Here is a 25,663-nt window from a genome sequence, read left to right as displayed (position 1 = left end):
CAGAGGTGAAGATGGTTAAACAGATTCTGATTACTCTGTTCTGAGGTTATTCGGGTTACTACGTACATTGGAAGCAGACGTAGAAGTGTTTTAAGTTGCCCACTTCTGTTGTTGGAGCACTAACTTGCTCCCCTTGTACTCCATGTGGCCTGGCTACAGAGCTTTGTACTTCACTACGTCTTTTTTTGGTTCTGATTCAGAATATAGTCAACATGGCCTGGGTGATGGCACTGGAGATGACTGGGATGGTACATCCCACTGCTAAAAATGACAAACTTCTTAGGGATCTACAAGAGACCAGTAGTTTGGACACCTCTCCTGCCAATGGGTTGAGCCTCCCTCCACCAGACCCTCAACAGAAGAATCAACTTTTTTCGCTGTAGTCATCCTGTGTGTGGCCAAAGTTCCTGACTTAAAGCTAACATCTAAGAGGTCAAAACTAATGTACTAAATGAGTTCTGCAGCCTTGGAAGACCACCACAGAACCGCTTCTTCTTTTCAGTGAGGCTCTGACTGACAACGCTGATGGGCAGTTGGGCCTAGACACACAACAAGCCTTTTTTGCAGCAAATGCTATGGTACTCCAGGTATTGGTGCTGTGAGGTTCCTGAAGGGGGCAGCGTCTCAAGGCTTGGTAGAAGCGTCAGAGCTCTCTTCTGGTCACACAGCATCCTCTTCCTGGTGAGTTGATCTTTCGGTCGGCCAGTTGGCCAGCAAAACATAGTACCAGGCAAGAGCGGTCAGTGCCTGCAGATGCAGGGAAGTGGCTCCTTCACTTCCAGGGAGATGCTGGCTAGTTGGCTAATTACTGGCAGCCCTCCAGGCTTTTGGAAGAGGCACAGCTGCAGGATGAGTCGGTTACTTGCAATTGTTTGGACAGTAGCAGGTAAGCAGGGATTGGTGCGAAAAGTCCACACAACTAGTCCACAGTTCTCATGCTGGTCAGCTCTTCTTTGTCCTTCTTCTATTGTAGTCAGTTGAGTCTGAATTTCTGGTGTCAGGGGGGCACCTAAATATTTAATTTAAGGTTGTTTGGGGAGTGTAGGGTAGTAGCCAATGGGCTACTTACCCCTAGGGTGACTAAACCCCCATATGACCACTTCCTGTGGGGAATGGGCATAACCCTGTCCCAGAATTCCTAGTTCCACCAACAGAGTGGAACCCTTCCTTTGTGGAGCACATCAGGTAACCCACCTTATGGGTATGACTAACCTGGTGGTGCAACACGCCAACTTGTAGAGCTAATTTCTTGCCATGTTATGTTTTCACTCATGGTTTGTACCATGACACACAGTCAGCAATGGCAAACTGTTTTCAATTTGGATGGGGGTCCCATCGAGTGGTACAATACATGCTGCAGCCCTTAAGGACCCTCTTTTGTATCTAGGCCCTAGGTACCAGGGGTACCATTTACAAGTGACTTACAGGGGTGATAGTGTGTGCTAATTGTGCACAATTAGTCCTTTTACCTTGTTTTAGGGAAAGAGCAAAGACGCTGGGAACCCAGTTAACAGGAACCTAGTGCACCTTCAGCTGAAAAACCTTAGTACCAGTGGCAAAAAGTGGGGGGTGACCATGTCAAACAGGGGCACCTTCCTATACCTGCAGGTAAATAGGAAAATGGCTCGGTGAGCTGGAAATGCCCTGGGTGACCCTGCCATCCTCATACAGCATCTCACGCCTGAAAGGCTTCTGGTCCAGGCCTCTACCAGCAGGTTGCATCCAAATTCATTACCTAAGACTCCACCTGACAGGAAATTAAACTATATGGAGGCATTTGGTGAACCAGTGTTCTCCTCATCCAGTCTGGCCCCTTGTTGAGTCAGTGCCAGCTGCCTCCTTGGATGATATTGCATATACTGTTCCAGTGGTCACCACTGAATTTTTCTCTAACCTAGCATTGATAATTCGAGGATGGCCAAGACACAGCAAAATATGTCTTTGGCTCTGGACTTGTCACGACTGACAGCTTGGGTAGGGTAGTCTGTACCAGCCTAGTGCTCCTACGCATGCGTAAATGAGATCCACATTTTTTCCAGGTGACTGATGGATATCCCATTTAATGGTACACTGCTCTTAGGTGGTAAAGCAGACTCTGCACTGGAGCTCTTCAAACAAACCAGGGCCATCACATGACCCTGGGCTTTTATGATTACATGCATCAGTATCCCCAGCAATTTTGCCTCTTCCAAGGCTTGTGGTGGGGTTTGGTACAAAGACAATGCCAAAGACCTCCATCCCAGCAATAGACCCCCCAGTCCTTTTGAGATTGGGATGTACAAATAGGTGCTCCCCATAGTTCATCAAGGATATTCCCAGCTGTTCGAGGTGCCACATTTGCCATCCATGACAGAGCAGCTTTTGGAAGTCTGTTCTGTTTTGAGACAAGAAGTCAAGGCTTTGTTTTAACAAAGGAACCATAGAGAAAGGAATCTGCCACCTGAAAATGGACAGAATGTTACTTGCTGTTGTTTCTTGGGTTAGAAAAATGATGGAGGTCTTCGTCCTCTTTAACATTTCTGCCCTTTTATCTTTTTGAAAAATGAAAGATTCAAGGTGCTCACTTTGACCTACGTTCTATCTGCCCAGAATCCAGGAGCCTGGATGATAGTGCTAGACCTGCATGACTCCTAATTTCATATCCCCAGTCCTGCTGTCTCACAGGTGTTAGCTGCGGTTCCATATGGGCCAAGAGCATTTTCAGTGCTCTGCTTTGGCCTCACCACTGCCCCTCAGGTGTTTATGAAATTGATGTTGGTGGTCACTGCACACCTCCGGTGGTTGGGTATTCCATTCTTCTCTTACCTAGATGACTGGCTGTTGAAGGTGGGCTCGCTACAGTCAGTCATAAACCACCTTCAGACAGTGGCTGATCGCTTCACATCATTGGAGTTCTCAGTTAATGTGCCAAAGTCACACCAGGCTTTTTTTAAGTGGCTCCTGTTCATCAGAGCTGTTTTGGATACAGTGCAGTTTCAATCCTTTCGTCTTGTTCAGTGAGTCGAGGACATTCAGGTTATGTCGTGTCCTGGATTGCAGGGAGAGTGGATGCTGGACCTCTTCGCCTCCTGGTGAACTTTGCACGATGCACATGCGGCTGTACAGTGAAATCTGAAGTCCAAGTGGTCTCAGGGCCTAAGGAATCTGTCAGATTCCATCCAGGTTTCGGAGGAGACTGAAAAATACCTGCATTAGAGGGTGCTCAACCGCAGTTGGACCAGTGTCAGACCCCTTTCCCTACCCCACCCACAGTTTCTGACGGTAAAACACACATCACTGCTGATTTGGGAAGGCTTCGTGAGAGAGGTGAAAATCAGAGGGCTGTGTTCTTTGAGCGGAGACCCAGCTCCACATCAGCTTGCTGGAGTTGTTGACTGTCCAATTGGCGTTGAAGGCCTTCCTGTGAACCATCAAAGGGAGGCTTGTTGAGGTTCTCACAGACAACACCATCTCTGTTGTACTGCAATAAGCAGGACAGAGTGGGATCTGAAACTTACTGAACTGTCAATGCATTTCCATGTTGGTGAACCACCTGACTGGATCTTTGGACACTTAGGGAGACAAACTCAACTGCCAACACCTAGTGCATCATGAATGGCAGTTGCACCCCAAGGTAATCCAAGGCGGCTTCCAGCAATGGGAAGAAACCTTTCTCAATCTGTTTGCCACTGTCCAGAATGTGTAGTGTCAACACTTTTTTGCACCGGAGTTCCCAAGAAGGTTGTCTCTCTGTGACACAGTCAGCCTAGAGTGGAGCTTGCAACTCTTGTACGCTTCCACACCACTGCCTTGAACACTAAAGATCAGGAGCTTACGGGCCCAAGTCATCATAGTGGCTTCGGATTGGGCCTGGAGTGGTACCCAGAACCTCTGGGCATGCACATCTGTCCTCTCGTCATGCTGCTGGTTTGGGAGGATTTTCTGTTGCAGCAGCATGGCAGGGTCCTGCACCCGGCCTGCACAACCTGCATCTCCATGCATGGAGATTGACAGAGACAATTGTCAGCTTCTGACCTCTCTTCTGAAGTTGTGGATGTCAATCTTGTGGCCCAGGATCTATCTACAAAATCTGTTTACACCATGTGCTGGAATACTTTTGTAGCGTGGTGTAGTTCCTGCCATACAGATCCATTACAATGAAAGTTGTTGTATGATTTGCTTTTTGTGCTCCCCTTAGCCCAGCAAGGGCTTGCAGTCGGGACTGTTAAAGCATACTTGGCTGCCCTTTTGGACTTTTTGCTTTTACCTGCCCAGATATTCTTATCTAAATTACCTGTTGTGATGCGTTTTCACAAAGGTCTAGTTCATATGTTTCCACCCAAACCTTTTGCGCTGCCTCGGTATGACCTAAATGGAGTTTATACATTCCTTATGTGTACCCCATTTGAGCCTCTGCTCAGCATATCCTTTGTGTCTTGTGACTTTCAAAAACAGTTTTTCTTATTGCAGTAAGGTCAACCAGTAGCATGAGTGAATTTCAAGCTCTGCCTGTTCAGCCTCCATTCATCATCATCTTCCCAGACAAAATGGTGTTGTGGACCGGAGCGGCGTTTCTGCCAACAATCTTTACTCCTTTTCTTGTCAGGTAATTCGTCTTGCTTCTAGCATTCTTTGCTTGGCCTCACCTGTTGAAAGATGAGAGGCTCGATTGTTTGGACCCCAATACAGCTTTGAGGTTTTGGACCTTCAGGTTCATGATCAGCTCTTTATATGGATCTGCGAGGCAAAGAAGGGTAAGGCAGTGAAGAAAAGTACCATAATGAGATGGATAGTCTTCTGTATTAAAACCTGCTGCTAACTGACCGAGAAGCATTGAAGAATGTGAATACTCATTTGCCAAGAACCAAGACTGCTACCACTACATTGGCATGTGGTGTGCCTGTTCCCGACATCTGTCAAGCTGAATGCCAGTCCACATGTTCATGAAACACTACTACCTTGATGGCCAGATCCCACAGGAGGGGAACTTTGCCAGTTTGTTCCTACAGGACTTTTTGGTTTGGGAAGATAAAAAAGTGCCCACCACTTAGGAGATACTGCTTAGGTATCTATTCATAAGATGAGGAATCTGCAGTTAGAAGTATTGATCAGAAGAACAAGTTACTTATGTTTAGTAACAATCTTTCTGATGAATGCTCTTATCTAACAGCAGATTCCTCACTACCCTCCATCCCCCAGTTCTGTGGAATAGTCTCCTAACCTTTCTATAAAACCGCCACAATCTAGAGTGGTGCACACTACCATATCTATTCTATTATTGGGCTCAGCTTCCAATGGGGTAGACAGTCAAGAAGGAAACTGACAGCGTGCTGGAATGGTGCTTCTATGCAGCTCAGATTCAATTCCGGTGGGGGGGGGGGGGTCAAGGTTGACTTGGAACCGGATGACACCACCTGCTGGCACACAGAAGCAATGCTGAGTGTAATCTCTAGATACAGGCTGCCTGCCGCCTAGACGTATTCACAGTGTAAGTTATCTACCGTTAGCTAGAGTGTCCACAAGAAAGACCATTACTGAAGATAACTCGTTCTTCAAAAAAGTTTTTTCAAAGGGGTTAGTTTTCCAGCCACTAGGATGGCTGTGCTCGATTGGGTTCCTAATACAACCCCATTCACTGGGTTTTCTCTAAGTGTCATGACCATGAGTTTGGACTGAAAATGGAGGGTGGTTGCTGATGGGAGTAGTGATCCTCCTTCTGGCGTTCCATGTGGCCTTTGACACATCAACACTGCCTACATTACTAAGGGCGCACAGAATAGGTAGCTCATTTGGACCTGCCCTCGTGAGGGCATTAGATGAAACTAAAGTGAAGGAGCGCTGGAGGCTCTGTGTGGCTCTGTCCAATGCTGTTGGTGAGAGCAGACCCTCAGGCATTCCAGTGGAAAGAGACTGTGTTGGTATGACGTATAGGTAGAATGACCTAATAGGGGAAGAGGGAGAGCTGTTTGACAGGAAGGCATCCTTAGGGCAACATGGCGGTGGTCCTAGTATAGTGTGCCATTAATGGAGAGTAGGAACCAGTAGACATCAGCGATTTGAGAAGTGTTTGCACTTGTCACTGTGCATCTAGAATCAAAAATGGACAAATAGAAAACAAAGATTGATCCACAAGTATCCGTATCATGGAATTGCATATGCTTTTGGAGTTTGAGGTCCAACTTTTTCTTCTTAGTAAGCTCTTCAGAGACACAGAGGATACAATGATGTGAAGGCTTCTGTGTGCCTGATGCTTCAGTAGCAGTAAAGCAACTGAAACGGGTACAGTAACAGCTGTGCCAGATTTGCGGGATTGGGATTAAAATGATCACATGACCCACGTGGCAGTCCTGAATCAGAAAGGTGGGTGGATCAAAGATTCATATTTTTACAGCTCTCAGCTGCACGACTTTGAAGTGGCAAACAGACCTTCAACTCATGAAGAATACACGCTAGCCAATGTTTTTGAGGCTTCTTTATTATACCTGGTATGGCACAGATTAGGAATGAGGGAAAGTGCCCAATTAGATGCTGCCAAAGACTTTCTCAAAAACAGGAGTGTAGAAAATTATTGAATTTGATTAAGTGAACCCTGGCCTGTTCTGATCTTGTTTTCCTTTCTAGCTTAAGAGGGAGATTCTGACAGTGTGTTAGAGAAGGAATATGCAAATGTTTCTTTAGTGTTAAAAATACAGCTGCCTTGTGCTATATTGTATGTAGTTGTGCACCATTTGGGTCACCTTGTTCTCTCTAATTTCCATACAGGTGAGCGCTGGGGCTGGAGTGTTTTTTGTTGTTGTTATAGTGCTGTTTCATTGACACAGTGAAATTTACATGGTGTAGTGTTTATTGCAAGTGTTTATTTTGGCAGCTGTGACGACAACTAAATAAATACAAATATTGAACCCCCAAAATATTTTCAAATACCATTGTAAGTGTATATTAAATCCTTAAGTCTATATTGCACTGTGTCATCCTGGATTATTTGCATTTTTGCCGAACCCTGTTTTTGCAGGGATGTGGAACTCTACACTTCACACCTACTAATCAGGGTTAAAGTGCTTGTGCTCCACCTTCTAACATGGTAAAATTGGTATACTCCTGATTGGCATATTTAGCTCAACCAATATGTACCTAGTATATGATACCCCAGCGTACCCAGGACCTATAAGTTAAATGTAACTAGTGGGCTGCAGCACTCACTGGGCCATCCACTACAGTGACAGAGTAAAACATGACTGCAGGCCTGCCACCAGTAGCCGGCTGTCCAGTTTTCAACTGTAAATTGAACTTGTAAAAATAACCCCCTTTGAAAGGCCTATACCTTCCTTTTAAACATGTATAAGTCATCCTAAGAAGGTCTCAATGCACATAAAGGCAGGGTGCATGGTATTCTAAAGAAGCACATATAAAAGTTTATTTTTAAACATGTCCTTACAGTGAAAATCAACTAAAAGCTATTTTCACTGTAGTTGGTTTGGCTGTTCCATAGGAAAACACTGTGATGCAATATTAAATATTAATCCTGTATCTCTGGAATGGAACTAGCTAAAAAATACTTAAACAAATATTTTTAATGGTTGATAAAAATTCAATTCAATAATGAAGTCGGATTTGGTCTAAATTTTACTTAAAGGTAAGATTTAAATATTTACCAATGCTCTGCCCAAAGCCCCTAGAAGCTAGATCTACATTTTGTTCTACTACTACCGCTTGCCAATAATTAGCATTTAAATAGGCGTGAATGAGGTGTGAACTTACTTCGAGGAGCAAAACAATAGGCTGACCTGAATGGGCAAAAATGATCCCTCTGAAACTGACAGAAGGTGCAATTTGGGGGCAGGTAGGATGCTTTTTGACATTAAAGTGTCTAGTCCAGCTTGAATGTCACATCCTGCATGACAGATCTCCTGGAGCTTTTCATACGACACTTGTGTTGCACTTCAAGTAGATCACTCCTGTCGCAGGTAAATGTTAGCTGACATGCAGAGCCCTTTTTTGTCTTCCGAGACAGTAAATGCCATAATCAGAGTTTGCTCCTTTTGGCATTTTAGTCACCTGTCTGTTTGACAGGTTTGCTACTTTCACATATAACTTTTGGATAACACACTTCCAAGGAGGGAAAGCGAACGCCAAAACAATTTGTGTGTATCCACTGTCTGATTGCTGAAAGCTCAGCTTTGTTATATCACAATTTTGTCCCTGAGGTTGTTGTGGGGACAGGGACTGCATCAAATTAAATTTTGGTCTTAAATGTGGAAGGACAGTGGGATGATCATAGTACACTCCCCACTCACAAACCCAGCCCTCAGAACCCAATTTTAATGTAGCCAAAGACTTCGGGCAGCTTGAAAATGCCCAAATTGGGTAAGGATAACTTGGCAGCCTTTACCCCCTTGGTTAGGACATCCCTAGTGGTCATTCCCACCCACTAGCTCTTACCATGCATAAATGTGGTACCTCCAGACACCCGTTTAATAACACTTCTGGAACTAAGGAAGATCTGAAGAAGACTAAACCTGAAGTCTGAGACCTGAGAAGATCCTTGTAGACTGGACCTACTCTCCATCTTGTACCCAGGACAAAGAAGTGGACTCCAAGGGTCCTAGGACTGACTTCCTGCCAAGCTACAGGGATACAACAATCACAAGAGGCTTTTTCTGGAAGTGCCCAGTGAATCATTGGCAATTGAACCTGGACTGGACACTGCCTGCCAGCATGTGAGTCTCTATATGCCACCCTTGAGGGCCTGTGGGGCTTTGGAAGTGTACTCCTGTGGTGGGTTGGGACTTAAAAGACCAAAGTCAGAAGGTAAAATGTTGACCAGGATGAACCTTGTTAGTGTATCTGACCCGTGCTCCATCATGGTCAGCGTCAGATTGAGCCTAGGTCCTGTTCTAGCGTGACCGTTGACTGTCATTGTCACTTTGTACTTCTTGGTGCTATTTCTAATTAGAACTTTGAAAATTCATATCTCCAGGTTCCCCTATTTGATTTTTCTATTTCTCTAATTCATTGTGGGTCTTTTGTTTTTCATTGCAACTTTAGTACTGTTTTAGTACTACATAAATACTTTACACACTGCCTCTAAGTTAAGCCTATCTGCTGTGTGCCATAGTTACCAGGAGTTTGTGCTTTGGTCTATTTAGTGACTTTAGTAGTTCACCCTGTCAAGGATTGTGATTATTACTTTAGGTGGTAACATAACCCCTCAATTAATAACCCAATTTCTTACATTCACGTCTTTGCTCTGAGCCAGTTTTCCATTTCCAAAATTAGATCTTTCTTTTCCCACTGCTGCGACCGTAGTGTCCTGTTTTTGATTTAGGGTCATTTATGCATTTGTGCTGTTAATAGACAAAATGGTTTTAACTCTGCATGACATCTGTTTTTACCAATTAGAAGTTGTAGTGCAGTCCATTAACATATGTCTAAAACCAGCATGAGGTATTGGACTCTCTAGCTTAGTTTTTTTTTAACATTTTGTTTGGAGTCAATTATATCAGTTACTGAAGCTGACTGAAATAAGTTAATTAATCTATTTTCCAATAGCACAATTTAATTCAGGGTCCCAGTCCGTTTTCTTTTTATTGAAAGACAAATGCTATCATTAATAAGTTTTTCATATATCGTTGAAGGTGGGGGACATCTGTTTGTTACCTATTTGAAGATAGACATGGGCTTGAAAAATATTTTTAAATCTAGAAACGTTTGATAGTTCTAGGTGTGTTTTGATAAGTTAAATCTAGATAACATGTTAATTATCTTTTAGGCAAGCTAATTTCCTCCATCAACATTTTGAATGAGATACTTTTGTTATTGACATTCGTTACTTGTATTGTATAGACTTTTCTACCCATCCAGTCTATCAAATAAAGAACCAACTTGTATTGTATTGTATTTATACAATGGAGAGCATCATAAAACCATTTGTCTGGGTGTCCAGACACAAACCTCTGTTCTCGGCAAGCAAACTTAAAATTCCTTGGAAAAACTGAGGATTTAGCTTCCGTGATCTAAGAGTATCATTTTGCTGTCTCTTTGTGTCAGATGTGGTATTTATTCCTGCTGTCTCTGAAACCATATCAGAATGCGCAGAATTGGATGGAATGCTCATTTGTGGAAAACCTTTTTTTTTGCTTCCTGTTCTCAACTGGATTAGGCCACACAACATTTAACTCAACTGTACACACTTTTCAAAAGCATCCTTTGAAGGCAAAATAAAGAACAACAGCACAAATAATGTACTTCTAGTAGAAACGCCAATAAGGGATAATTTAAAAATGACTCTGCAAGTACATTTATTACTTGTCTATTGCTATTGTGCATCTTCCATCTTCCTTCTTTCTTGCCCCTTGTGTTCAATAGTAAACTATATATATATTTTTTCGTGGTTATATTTTATTTTTGGGTAATATGGTTTAAGTGGCAAAGAAATGTTTTGGAGAACATGGGGTGCTTCATGTAGGAGTGGGCATTTTTGCGATTGGCAGGCCTGGGGGAGGAAAACACATTGACAGGGATCTGCAGGAGAGGTTGTCCCCTGAGGTGAGGTGACTGGACTGCGCCCGCTGCGACCTACAACATCAAGGGGTGAGAGCAGGGCGTATGCTACACCATGCATCGGATCGTGACCCTGGGCGGGTGGCCTGTGTAGACTGAACGCCACGACCAATAAAGAGCGCACCCAATGCCTGCAATACCAACATTATTCAGTGCAGTCCAATTAATACGGTGAGCATGTTTCCCTTTTCATATGGTGCAATGACTTCCTGATGCCTGCCGGGAGCACTGTTGTAGTGAGGCCCCAGAACAATGTAGTTCATTGAAAGACGAGTCTGGACTGCCTGCAAGGTAAACCACCACAAGTTAAACAAGTAGTGTTATTGTCTCAACTACAATTAATTAAAGAGTGGGAACTCAGTACCGAGCTGTGTGACTGACGAGAGGAGGGCTGGAGGGGAGAGGAGAGCCATCTTGCAGGTCTTTTGCAGCACTGCCCGGATAGAAGCCAAACTAAGGTGCACTAATCCAGTTGTGCTGAGAGGGAGACTAGGAAGGGCTAATGCGCTTGGTCGAAGCTGTTTCAAACTATTCAGACTGGATGAGCTGATAAAGAAACAACACGTGCGAAAGTAGTAATGAGCAGTTATTAGCCAGCACCTCATGTATCTGGCAAGCGCACTCTTGCGTGACCTGGCCCCTGGACTTGGCCACGGGGTTAGATCTGCTTGGGTGAAGTGAGAGGCTGTACGATCCATTGGGTGCCTCCTCAACACATTAGGGTGCTATTATAATCACCATAAACAGCTATGAGCCATGGGGGAAGCAGACAAGCATCAGTTGCGGCTTACCTTTGAATCCAAATGCGCTAATGAACCCACCCAAGACATGATCCCTGGAAGTGAGCACGGAGAATCAATGCAAGAAAATGGAAAGCTGGAGGCAACATTGCTGACCATGCAACATGGCCTGCAGTCAGTAGGGAATAAAATACACACTAAATGTGCGCATGGACCAAGTGGGGACCAAACTAGACCGGCATGCAACATGTCTCACAGAAGCAAAACAACGCATATCCACCACTGAAGACACACTCCAAAATACCAGGGAAACCTGCCTGCATACGGAAAATGTGAAGGCCATCATTCAGGCAGAGATAAGGATTTTGAAGCAAGATCAAGGAGAAACAACGTTCGCACCTTGGGCCTTCCAGAAACCACCAACACCAGGAACATGGAAGTCTTCGTTGAGCAACTTCTTCAAGATGTGTTTGGTGCTAAACATTTTTCACATATGCTAATAGCGGAATGTGCCCACAGTTTCCTGGTAGCGAGACCTCCACTGGGCGCGCCACCCAGACCCATAACAACTAGGCTACTTCATTGTCATGACCGAGATGTGGTGCTTCGTCTCTCCAGGGAACGCAAGACACTGCAATATCAGGGATAGAAATTGCCTTTTACCCAGCTTTCACCACAGCAGTTCAGACAACAAGATGAGAATTTGGGTCAGTCAAAAAGAAACTGCAACATGCTGGGATTGAATATGCCATGCTGTACTCAGCCAGGCTCCATCTAAACTTCCCTGAAGGACAAAAGCTTTTTGTTTCTTCACTGGCAGCCATGGATTATATTAAGAAGGCAGGAATTGGGCGGGAAGTGCCTCCTGAAAAATTCACTAAATGATAAATGGCTGACGTTCTGGTGTTTACACAGGGGTGGCTGCTGTTGGAACCTCCTGGTTGGTAGCTAGGTGTAACCGACACACTATTGATCTGACACGTACTGATTCTGTTATACTAATTGGGAGGAAGCTCCGTGGATACACTAATGGTGATAGAGGCCCAGCACCTTTGTCATTTGGAGGTCGGCTCTCTAAATTACCCCCAGAGGGGATGCCCAGACTACCAAGCGAGGAATGTGCTGAAAGGAGAAGTAGTGCATAGTGTGCTGTTGAGTGGTTATAAATGTTGATGTTATGGTTCAATAGGTGGAATGTGCCTTTAGCCAGTTGGGAGTGCTGAAGTGGGGGAGAGGGGAGGTTGAATGGAGAATGTTGTTTTGCCCATACAAACAGTGAAGTAAATCTCTCAATTAGCAGGAACTCAACTGGTATGTAATGCAAGCGTTCTCGCATAGGGACTCATCTTAATTGTTTGTCTTGGAATGTATGAGGTTTAAATAACCCCCCAAAAATTAGGTATTGGCATATCTAGACAGGCGCAATGTGCTGATAGTGTAGTTCCAAGAAATGCACCTCACACAACATGCTGCTGAAGTGGTGGCTGTGCGATGGGCAGGATTCCGCAGGGCTTCATCCTACTCCACATATGCCCGCGGGTGATTATATCAATCAAAAAAGGGATACAATTTGAACCAGTGCATGAAGAGGTGGATGAGCAAGGACTAGTGCAGGGTAAGCTGTGTGTCACTATGGTGAATATGTTGAATATGTAGGGGCTTTCTATAGATGACATAGTTAATCCACCATGTATGGTTCCGATTACACATGTTGCCCACTTTACCATTATTAGGGGCAATGATATTAACTTAAGCCTCGATCCAGGGATGGATACATCAGCCATGTCTAGTGGCACAGGATAACGAGCTTCCGAAATTATGAGTAACTACATGATGGAATATGGTGCTGTAGATGCTCGGTGACTGTGACACCCAAGAACACGAGCAAGAGAAGGTACATATACATCCTCGGTGCACAGGGTTTGGTCTAGTTTAGATTATTGGCTATTGACTGGAGACTTGCACGGCTGGGTGGGAGAGGTAAAATATCTGCCCTGCACCTTATCGCACCATGTTGCGGTGTACCTCTTACTATATGTGCCCACATATATGCCTCGCCAACATACTTGCAGACTACCACACACACCCTCTTACATCAGGTGTTCCTGGGGCGGTCAGGGAGGCCATAGTAGAGTATTGTCTGCACAACAGAAACTCAGTGGAGAGCGCTGGGGTCCTCTGCGAGGCGTTCAAAGCCACCATAAGGGGTGTCTGCATCGGGAACAAGCACCTATTCTGAAAGATATTAGGGCCTAGAAAACTCACTAAAGGAGCTGGAGTGGGAATATACGTCCACACCGTCCCCAGCTAAACTGGTACACATAAGGGACCAAGTGACCAAATATAACGAAACAGCAGAAATCGAGGTTTGGCACTTATCGAGGAAGCACATAGCATGCGCCTGTGGTGAAGGAGGCATACTGAGTAAGACATTCGCCAATAGACTCAAGCCCCACAGTGACCCAATACAAATGGAGCAGCTAGTGCGACCAGATGGCGAAACGTCTTATGACATTATGGCCCTCATCACAACATTGGCACTAACTACAGCCTACTGCGACGGCCGCCAACATACCGCCGCCATGGTTACCAGTCATCTACGCATATCTTGACCGCTGACGGTATTCCTCCAGAATGCTGGCGGAACACCGCCAACCGTCATGGTGGCGGATGGCGGTAAGGCGGCGCTGCTGACAGCAGCACCGTCACGCCAGCAAAACACTGCTGACCGTATGATGACCAATGATACAGCCTGGCGGTGTTTTGCTGGCAGACGCTGCTGCTGACAGCAGCGCCCCGGACAGTCTCCAGCCGGAGGACCCCATGCAAGCAGGTAAGTCGGGTTCTCAGACAGGAGAGGGGTTGGGGGTGGTGTGTATGTTTTGGAATGCGTGCATGCAGTGTGTAAGCCGCATTGAATGCATGCGTGAATGAGTGATTGTGAGTGTTGTGTGTTGTGAATGCATGTGTGTGACACGGTATGTTGGTTATGTTGGTGTGTGTTGCAGCGTGTGGGTATGTATGTGTGCATGCGTGGGTGGTGGTGGGTATGCATATATGTATATGGGTGGGTGTGTATATGTGCGGGGGGAGGGTGGGAGAGGGGTCTGGGGAGGGGGCGGGGAGACCCCTCTCAGTGCCAGGGAAGGGATTCCCTGGCACTGATAATGCCTACTGCCATGGTTTTCGTGGCGGTACGCCGGGTCGTAATCCCGAGGGTGGGATTGTGACGGCTGCCAGGCTGGAGACCGAAGTCTCCAGCCCAGCGGTCATTACCACCTTGGCGGTCGGTGTGTTAAAGTGGCGGACTTTGATGGCGGTTACCGCCAGGGTCAAAATCCTTTTTTTTTTTAGTTTTTTTTTTACTGCCGGCCTGTTGGTGGTACTAACGCCGTTTTAACACCGACCGCCAGGGTTGTAATGAGGGCCTAAGTCCATTACTGAGCAATTCTCTGAATGCTATGCAACATTATGTAGACCTAGGGAGACAACAAATCCGGCGGATATTAATCACTATCTAGAAGATATTGCTTTTAGTTGACCAAAGGGAATTCCTGAGTCAAAGAAGCTATCAAAGGTCTACCTAGTGGCAGGTCTCCTGGCTTGGACGGTCTGCCTGGAGAATTTTTATAAGGAATATGTAGACCTACTGGTCCCACATCTCCTGCAATTATACAAGGATGCATACGACACACAGGCCCTCATTACGACCCTGGCAGTTGGCGATAATTTGGGGAAAGGTACTGCCAGCAGGCTGGCGATACCTTTTCCCAAATTATGACATTGGTGGTTTGGCTCAAGCCAAACCGCTAATATACCACTCCGACCGTCAGGGTGGTAGCAGCCGCTGGGCTGGAGACTTCTGTTTCCAGCCCGGCGACCGTCACAATCCCACTCTTGAGAATACAACCCCGCCTACCGCCATGATTTTCGTGACAAGCGTACCGCCACGAAAACCATTGCGGTAGGCACTATCAGTGCCAGGGAATTCCTTCCCTGACACTGATAGGGATCTACCCAGCCTCCCTCCCCAGAGCCCTCCCCCTTCCTCCCCGCGCATTCCCACATCCACCCACGCATGCACACATACATGCCCATATACTGCAATACACACTAACATAAATTATCACGCACACGCATTCACAACATACACGTACACTCACATTCAGGCATTCACGCACTCATTCGACGCGACTCACACCCGCATGCACGCATTCATAAACAGACACCCTTACACACGCACACACCACTCTACACCCCCCCCCCCCCTCCTGTCGGAGAACCCGACTTACCTGCTTGCAGGTGGTCCTCTGGCTGGAGACAGGACGTGGCGCTGCTGTCAGAAGCAGCGTCCGCCGGAAAAACACCGCCAGGCCGTACCATTGCTCATGATATGGCAGGCTGTGTTTTGCTGGTGTGGCGCTGCTGCTGACAGCAGCACCATCTTACCGCAGTCCGCTCCCATGACCGTCGGCGGTATTCTGCCAGCCTTCTGGCGGAATACCGTTGAGGGTTATAATGCAGGTGGGCAGCCGTGGCGACCTCTTTTTGGTGGCCTTCGCCATAACGGTAGGCAGCAGTTACCGCCAATGTCATGATGAGGGCCTCAGTGTCTTCCTCTCAGCCTCAGAGAGGCGCTTATAATCCTGCTCCTGAAACCTGGCAAGCAGCCAGAACACTGTGAATTGTACAGGCCATTATCCCTCATTGATACAGACACCAACATTTTGGCGAAGTTAATCGCTTACTTCCACTGTTATCCAACAAGGTTCTCCCAGATCAGGCGGGATTCATCCCCTCCCGGAGCACCTCTCACAATCTACGAACGCTCTTTGCACTTCTACATCATTTGGACCCTTCCCTGAAGGCTGCCGCTGTCCTCTTAGACTCTGCCAAAGCATTTGACTCTGTCTCCTGGCCCTACCTGTTCTCCATATTGCAGCGAATGGGCATCCCTCTGCAGATGCTCAATTGGATACGGTTACTATACACAAAACCAGTGGTGAGGATCCGCGTCAGTGGGATGGTCTCTGACCCATTCGTGGTGTGTAGGGGCACTCATCAGTGTTCTCACGGGCGCAGGTCTCAGGATTATGGATGATCTGTTCCTAGAGGACCGGTTTATTAAATTTGCATCTTTACCGAAGAGCAGTCATATCACCCCGTTAATGCATTTCACCTACCTGCGCTTGCAATACGCTTTAAGAGAACACTACCAGACGTTTCTACACCCACCTGAAACCTCCAAAACGTTGCAATTAGTACTCACACAACCATCACGTAAAGGGTTAATAACAAAGATGTACACCACGGGACAAGAGGAGGGAGGCATATTTGATACAACGGTGCTGGATAGATGGAATAGGACACTAGACACCCCAGTAACACAAGAGAAATTGGATTACTTCTGTGAATTCAGAGCAGCTGACATCCAATGGAAACCTTTGTATTATACATTTTAAATTCCTTCAGCGAGCATACTATACACCCACGCAATTGTTTGAATATAGATTGCGGCAGCCAAATGCCTCTGTTAGATGTGGCAGGCCGGGGGCAGATTTCTTGCATCTGGTTTGGCGGGGGAGGGCAGCAAAATATTTAAATACTGGGAACTGGTCACTCACACGCTAACGCAGGTCGTATCGGAACGTGTGAAAAGTTTCTATGTAAAAGAATCCTGTTAAATGGCAAATGGATCATGATATGCAAGATGGGAAATGGTTTATATTGTCTTATGTGACTGTAATATGAAAAATGCTTACTAATAAAAAGAAAAGGTTGAAGTTTTGAAATAAAAAGAACGTGACAGTAGGTCTGGGAGCAACAGAAGCAGAGGAGCAAGTCACCGCTGAAGCAATGGAAGAGCTGGTGGAGAGAAGAGCATCTCGGAAAGCAGGGAGGTGGGGATTTGAGGGGGAAAACAACACAAGAGGACAAGTGCAAGGAACACTTGCACTTCAATGAAGTTCACTGGGTGTCACCTGTGGAAGGATGCACGTAATTCTATTGAAAGAATGGTAAAGAAACTATGCTCCAAGGGAGGGGCAAACACAAAGAAGTGGATGGAAAGGTCACCAAATAACAAACAAGCAAATGAGAATTACGAAAAGAAGGTACCCAATGTTAAGCAATGACCTTTCCCAATTCCTATTATAAGTATTGGTACTGTACACAATAGCTCTTTAACCTAAAAGAGAAATATGATTCCTTAATACTGCTTAAATATTTGCAGATGTACACATGTGCTACTTCTAAAATCCTAATGTTTTCACCTGAGTGTATTTTTTAATATTTGATGGCAACTTAACACGCAAACTCTGCGGACATTGAATGGTGAGTGTACATTGATTAGTCAAAGATGTGGAGACATACTTGTTGAAAATTAATGTTTTAATTGGTCTAAAATGACCGTTGATTGCTATTAGTGAGATAAGAAAAATGCAGATGGCTATGCACAGACATAATTATTAAAATATTAATCACCTTACAAACGCAAGCCTCAATTAAATGCTGGCATACTACCCAAGCATATTTCTTATCTTTTACATTTTCAACTTCAACTTCAGTTTACCAGAACCTTCCATTGTTTTTTTTTTTTTTTTACCTTCATAGGATTTAATGAGTTACTGTGCTCTTGACGTCAAAGCAACGCACGAGGTGTTTCAGGAACAACTTCCTCTCTTCATGAAACGGTGAGTAAGACTGAGGCGCTCAATTGAAGCTCATGTAGAAAATAATCAAAAATACATATCCCTAAATGTATCCAGTGTTGCGTCACTTAAACTTTCCAAATGAACCTATATTGAACGCAAATTTAGAATAACTAAGTTTAATGCTATGAAAGCATGGTTTGTCTGCATGTATTCTATCTTACATTGTGATCTGGCATTGTTCACTATGAGGATAAAGATTAATGTAGGATTATTGGACGTTTTAGGGGGCACTATTGGGAAAGTTGAGTCCTAAGCCAAAGCCAAAATTATGTCAAGGATAAGTTCTGAAGAATGTTCATGAATGCTATTACAAAATGCTTTACTTGGAGCAGCAGTTACTTAGAAAATGTTGGGGAGTTCGTTTAAAACAAACAGTGCGCTTTTGGCTTTTTTATATATATAAACAGTGTTGTTTGATGGACATTTTGACTTGACATCCTTACTGTAACATCTATCTTGAAAATAACTAAGTGGTAGCAGAAATCATTTGTGAAGGTTATATCATGATTAACTGGAGTATTAAATCTGAAGTGCAAAAGTTATGGAGAGCAGAGCTTTATTACCAGTTAGTGCCTTTTTTAAAGTGAGTTGATTGGCCAGCGTACCCTGAGCATTGTCATGCATGTTCCAGTGAGTGGTTTTATTTTTAAAAATTAGTATAGTTTTTGGAATCAGTGGTGATATTATGTCATCGATATGGAAATAAGGGACAGGATTGAGAGTGATCACGACCCACTGCTAATGGAGATAGTCCATCCGGACATGAGCCCAGGGAAGGCCGTGTCTCCATTCAACGGAAATAGCTTAACAATAACTGAGACCAAATAGGAAAAACATATTAAGGTCAAATGAGGATGAACCCTATACGAGCACACCTAGTCAAACCTGGTTGCTATTACATAGCACGTTTTTAAACCTACCAGTCAACGAAGCCTTACCCCTCCTGCATAATTTTAATAATCTGCTATTACAAACAACAAAGGAAAAGACCAAGCATCCTCAAATTAATCCTAAAACGATGGAGGGCTGGTTCGATGAAGAGTGTTTGAAACTAAAAAAGATCTTATCACAAGCACTAAAGAATCGGCATTTTAATGACTTTAATGAGCAATATTTTCATGAATGCAGGCAACAGTACAAAAAATTACTGAGATACAAAAGGAAGACATTCCCACATAAACTCTGGAAAATTCTACTGCAGGTAATATCGGCAGGGAACTGCAAAAAGTTTTGGGAGATAGTCAGGTGGGGTTGCGAAGGTCCCTCAAAAAACCTAGAACTGAATATTAACCCACAACTTTGGGTAAAGCATTTCACCGCCTTGTACCAGGAAGTTGCCAAGACGGCATCCGGGAGTACCAATAACCCATACAGTCTCATTCAAGGGCTGGCAGGCAGAAATCAAAGATCAAGTAAGGTACTTCCACTTCAAAAGACCTATGCAGTACCTTCAAATCGGCTTGTTAGATCAGTAAATGAATCCCAGAATGAACTAGTCCCTAACGAACTCCCCAGCACAAATTCCATGCAAGTAACCCATGCCACTCCACGTGCAATGGAGTTAATACCGGAATTCAGTGAGAAAGAAATTAAACAAGTTATTCTCCTCCAAAAGCCGCACAAGGCTCCAGGCCCAGACGGTATTCCTTCAGACGCTTACCGTAACAATCTAACGTTATGGCTACCCGCTCTAGCCCGTCTATTCAACAGTGTTTGGCACCACGAGGTAATCCCTACTTCCTGGAAGAAATCAATAATTGTTCCAATTCATAAAAAAGGTCCTCGGGACATGGTGTGCAATTACAGGCCTATCTCACTGCTTGATAGTGTTGGAAGGATTTTTGCCAAAATGATTCAGTCGCGCTTAGACCATTGGCTAGAGGATGGAGACTTAATATCAACACACCAAGCTGGTTTTAGGAGAGGCCAAAGTACAACAGATCAACTTTTTAAGTTAAACATGATCTGTGCTAAATACGCCACCCTAAAAGACTGCCCATTATATCTGGTCTTCGTGGATCTTCAAACAGCCTTCGACAGCGTAAACCGCCAAATATTATGGCAGTTATTGTCGGAAATGGGCATACAGGGAAAGATTTTAAGGCTGTTAATTCTACTGCATACAGGAAATACTGCCAGGGTCAGACATACTACGAGAAATTATTATACGGCAGAAATTCCAATTGAGCGAGGAGTAAAACAAGGCTGTGTTTTGGCCCCGACCTTATTCAATTGTTATATAAATGAAGTAAGTCAAGACCTGAGGGAATTAAATCTGGACGTACCAAAACTAGCCAATGAAAGTATACCTATCCTGCTCTTTGCTGATGACGCTGTACTACTGGCAAGAACGGAGATAGCAATGCATCGACTACTCAGGGGTTTCGATTCATTTTGCACCTCAAGGAGCATGGTAATTAACGAGGGGAAAACAAAGTTTATGATTCTTAACCAAAAACAGACGATGCAATCGACCTTTAGGGTAAACAACCAGCCTTTGGCCCGAGTGGCTACTTATGATTACCTGGGTTGCAGATTAGACGAAAAACAGACATGGAAACCACAAATTTATAAAAGCAGCATCTCCCTGGCCCAACAAGCTGGAGCAGTACTCAGATTTGCAAAAGCTACAGGCAATCATTCTGTGAGTTCTGCATTGCTCGCATACAAAACAAAAGCAAGAGCCGCAGCACTTTACAGTGCAGAGATCTGGGGATTCAGAAAGACTCCATCAATACAAGTAACCGAGAATAAATTTCTGCGCCGATTACTTTGTCTAGGCAATGCCACACCAATGAACGCAATAAGAATTGATCTACAAATGAGAAAGGTTGAGGACTACATTGCTCTGGCTCCAATAAGATACTGGATCCGTATTTGGTCAAAAGAGGAGCTCAAACCATATAGAGACGTACTTATGGACATCATGAAGCTACAAAGCCATCTGAAATTGCCCTGGTTCAAACACATCTCAACTACCCTGGCTGCTATCGGCCAGGAAGACCTCTGGCTCCATCCAGAAAAAATCAGAAGGCCTAGTTTAGCTGTCATAAAAAAAGGCATATTGGGAGAAAAAGACTGAGAGTATGTGTGAGACACTTAGCCCCTTATTCAAGCGCTATATCTTGTTTAACCAAGAGCTTAAACCAGCAATATTCATAGACAGTATTTATCCGGAGAAAAAAAGGCTTCTCTAGTTTAAATTCCGCATGGGCACACTACCTGTGATGGCGGTGACCAACAGATGGCAACCCGTTCCTCCGGATAGATTAGAATGTTGTCCATGTCTTCACGGTGGCCCAGAAACACTTTCCCACTTCCTTTTATTATGTCACTTCACGCTTAAACTCCGCAAATTGTATTTACGTCCACTTTTTAGATCCTACGGAGTTAGGAAGTGCAAGGAGGCGGAAGTGCTATGTATGCGATCAGACGAGAAACACATTGTGTCAAAAGTTTCAACTTATATATTGGAAGCATGGAAGCTACGCTCAATAATGCACCCACAGTTGGCACAAACATAACTACATGTGTCATCCCATAGCTATCTAGCCTGGGAAAATGGTGCAGGGTGTTGCAAAACTGGGTTAGGCATCGGGTTTTTATTAAACGGTTGGCAGCCACCGTAAGGTCGCAAATGATTTGTGCCTGAACAAGATATTTAAATATTAGATTTATAATGTCTTTTTTTTAGAATAAGTTAAGTTTTTTGCAAATTATGGCTACGCATTAAGTTTTATGATAATGTAGGGCAAATCGGCTATATTTCGGCACATGTTAAATCAAAATTTAAGCACAGTTTTCTTTTTATTGAGATGTTTTATTTAATGTGATTTTTTCCGAGTGTGATGGACTGATATTTATTGCGGGATTATTGTTATGGCCGGATAGGCTAACAACAATTAAATAAATGAATGGGAATCAGTGGTGATCGTTATTTACTCATTGTCATTTGCTTGAGTCATATTACTTGTGTAGCAAGGTTAAGACTGCTTATCTAGGAAGGTTAAGGTTGTCTTAAAGAAGGTATAGTGAGGAGCAACTGTCACGCTGTTGAAACCTGACAAGCAGCCAGAACGCTGTAAATTGTACAGATCTTTATCCCTCCTTAATACATGTTTAGGAAGCGGAACCTCTCATTATCCAGTATAAAACTGTAACTCTGTTAGTATTCCATAGAGTTCCCTCATAGTATTACCAATACATGGGAACTGCTGCTAGAATATGGTAGAGTCCTCAAATGCATCTTAAAGGATATAATTTAAAAAGTATTGCACATATAGTGTTATACATACACAGCCACCTCATATCTGCTGTACTCTTGTAATCCACATTTCTGTCTAACTGGTGTAGACTAAAATTAGTCTTGCAGTTTCTAGCTGTGTTTTTCACAACTAAAGTTCTCGGTCTGTACTTTATAATAGGGCCCTCCACTCCACACAGCAGCACAAAATGTTTTCCTATGTTCTCTGGTAGCTCCCTGATTTATTATATGCAGAAATACATGTTTTGTGCATGCTGGTAGAATATAACCATGGTTTGAATCTTACAGATAACTGATGCTTCTCTGTCTGGGTGATGTGGCATGGTGGAATTGTGATACAGTCCTCCAATCCCACAGATTTTTTTAGGTTTTCTGTAGCGCTGAACTACACCCAGGCAGCATTGGAGTGCTTTACCTTGGTATAGACCACTTAATTTGCAAGTATAGATATATAAGAACACATTGCTTAACCTTGGTAACACATTATCTGGTAGAGACTCTATCTAGCCACAGATTCCTGACCTTAGAATATTCTCCAGATGTCAGACTGAATCTGGAGGTTTTTAAGCAGGACCCCTGCATGCTGGTAGGTGGTGTCTTGCTTTGCGTTGTCCACATGGAAAATCACATTCTTGGTATGCATGTAGGCTCCACCCTGGCGTGATGATGTTAGTTACTTTAGTTACTCTTCAGGCCAGGAGCGCAAAGCCGCAACACAACTTACCATGGGTGTGAAATACAAAGCCCTGAGAAGGGTGTCCCTTACACTGCAATCAGCTTGCAGACCAGGAAGGATAGGAGGGCTGGTGACAAATCTGCAGCATTACTGAACGTAAGTAACTTGTTCACCTGATAGAGACTTATAGCTGCACATTCCTTACCTTAGAATAGATACCTAGGCTGTGCCTCCATGGAGGTGGAGTCTTCAAATTCAATTTAAATCAGAAAGTCTTTCAGGGCTAAACGGGCGAAGTGCCTGCCACGACAGACCTGACTGTTCAGACAGTAGTGTTTGGTAAACGTGTGTGAAGATGTCCATGTTGCTGCCTGTCATAGCTCCAGGACAGGGATTTCGGGGTAGTGGACTGGGTACAGCCTTAAGTCTGGTTGAACGAGCACGCAAACCCTCAGGAGGTTGCTTTATGGCCAGTACAAAGCAGATCTTGATACTGAGCACTATCCATCTTGAGATGGTCTGTTTTTGCACAGCCTTCCTTTTCTTGGCTCTTACCTACCCCATGAAGAGTTAACCATCCACCTGGAACTCTTTTGTATGATAAAGGAAGAACAACAACACTCTTTTTTTGGGTCCAGGCCGAGGAGTCTCTCCTCTTTGTAGGGGTGATGCGGAGCAAAACATGTACGCAGGGTGATGTTCTGGCCTACATGGAAAGGAGTCACAACCTTTAGAGGAAGGAGGCACTTGTCGGAGTACCAGCTTATTTGACTAGAAAGTGATGTAGTGAGGGTGCTCCAAGAGTGCGTGCAATTCACTGACCCTCTTGGCCATTGTAATGGCCATTAGAAAGGCAGTTTAAATGGACAATAGCAGATGAATGCAATTGTGCAAAGGCTGAAAAGGCACACAGGTTATTAAAGATAGGAAAAGATTTAAACCTCACTGGGGCGTGATGAATATCCTGGGGGGAAACGTGCTGCAAACTATGAGAAACCTAGCCACAACAGATGACCTGAATAAAATGGCTGATAAATAACCTTTAACTGTGCACAGAGGAGAGCCCTGCCGGGCCAAAGATAGAGCGAACAGAAGAAACTTTGAAAGGGGTGCATCTCACCATGCCACAAACTTATCCCAACAGCGGGTGTCTACTGAGTTGGTGGAGGGACACCTAGCTGCCAGAATAACACAGAAGACTTTGGGAGGAAGGTCAAAAGTGGTGAACTGTTGCCACCTCACCTCCACGCATGAAGGTGAAGAGTGCACAGGTTCGGGTGCAGAATCCTCCCCTATTGCTGTGACAGATTATTCTCTGGAAGAGGCAGCCTGATTGGTTTACCAGTGGTCTTGCGTTAAGCTTGGGATACAAGACTCTCTGTGCTCAATCTGGAGCCACAAAAATAACTTGGGCCCAGTTGTTCCTGATCCTCTTGATAACTCTGGGCATGCGTGTTACAGGTGGAAAGGCATACAGAAGGCCAGAGCCATATTCGAGACGAAAATGTATTCGCAGAAAACTCACTTTGGAAAGTCCAACTCGCAGAACTGCTGACATTGCATATTCTCTGCGGTGGTAAGTCTCTTCCCACTGTTGAAAGAGCTCTTGCACTACCTCCGGATGGAGACCTCGTTTAAGATCCACTAATCACTGTCGGTTAAGTTTGTCTGCTGTAGTGTTCAGAGACCCCCCAGGTGTTATACCACCAGGGAAATGCCCTGGTGTTCCAGTCATGTCCAGGGGGGCAGAGCCTTGTGACAAAAGGGTCCACGACCCCACCCTGTTTGGTGCAGTACCACATGGTTGTGGTGTACTCAGTGAACACCAGTACCAGCCTTGCCTTGATCGATGGAAGAAAAACTTTCAATGCCGGTCGAATCACCCAAAGCTTTAACAAGCTGATGTGGAGAAGGACTCTGCCTGAGACCAGAGGCCTCTGATCCCTACCTCTCTCTGATGGCCTCCCATCCCAGGCGTGACACATCTGTTATTACAGCCTGCTCTGGTTGGGGAAGAGAGAGGGGTCTGCCACTCACCCAATCGGGGTTCATCTGCCGCCACTGCATATTTTTGTAGTTACCTTCAAGATCTGGATCATGTCTGAGAGATTCCCCTGGTGCTGCACTGACTTGGAATCAGATCCCACTGCAGAGCCTGCATATGCCAACGGGCATGTGTTACAACCAGGGTGCAGGAGGCAATGAGGCCCATCCACCTCAGGGTCATTCTCACCAAACTCCAGGATAGAGGCTGAAACATTGGTATCATATCCTGAATATCCTGGACTCGCCGCTGGGGAGGATAGGCCCAAAACTGCACTGTATCCAGAACAGCTCAGATGAAAGGGAGCATCTGAGAGGGAGTCTGTGTGACTTCCACACATTGATAGTGAACCCCAGCAAAAACATTTGGTGTAGTCTGGAGGTGGATAACCGCTTCTATATGTACTCGACATGAACAAGAAGCTTGACTGAGTGAATCACACCCTCGAACAATTTGGTGCAATCTAGGGCCTGAAAGTAAACCATTCAATGTCCCTAGCGGTTTTATTCTGTGAGAGGTTGCTCTCCACTGATACTATTCCCTTTGGCACACATTCGAGATCCCCATGGCTCAACAGATGTTTAGATACCTGGATATACAAATATATCGCTCCCCTACTGACCTACTAGAGGGCAATTTGAATAAAGCGATAACGTCATTAAGAGCACAGATCAAATTCTGGACCTC

General features: G+C 44.7%; 1 protein-coding gene across 2 annotated transcripts in view; it reads left to right on the top strand.

Annotated features, from left to right (window-relative positions):
- POLG (DNA polymerase gamma, catalytic subunit) overlaps nucleotides 1-25,663 on the top strand; it is a 795,283-nt gene that overhangs the window by 233,807 nt on the left and 535,813 nt on the right. For both annotated transcript variants that reach the window (XM_069222697.1, XM_069222698.1), the window contains exon 6: nucleotides 17,892-17,971. In XM_069222697.1, coding sequence (XP_069078798.1) covers nucleotides 17,892-17,971 — 80 coding nt within the window. The remainder of the gene's footprint in view (nucleotides 1-17,891; nucleotides 17,972-25,663) is intronic.

Source organism: Pleurodeles waltl, chromosome 3_1 (genome assembly GCF_031143425.1).
Source record: "Pleurodeles waltl isolate 20211129_DDA chromosome 3_1, aPleWal1.hap1.20221129, whole genome shotgun sequence".
Taxonomy (NCBI): Eukaryota; Metazoa; Chordata; class Amphibia; order Caudata; family Salamandridae; genus Pleurodeles; species Pleurodeles waltl.
Note: the sequence above shows the minus strand (reverse complement) of the source record. Positions and strands in the feature narration are given on the sequence as shown.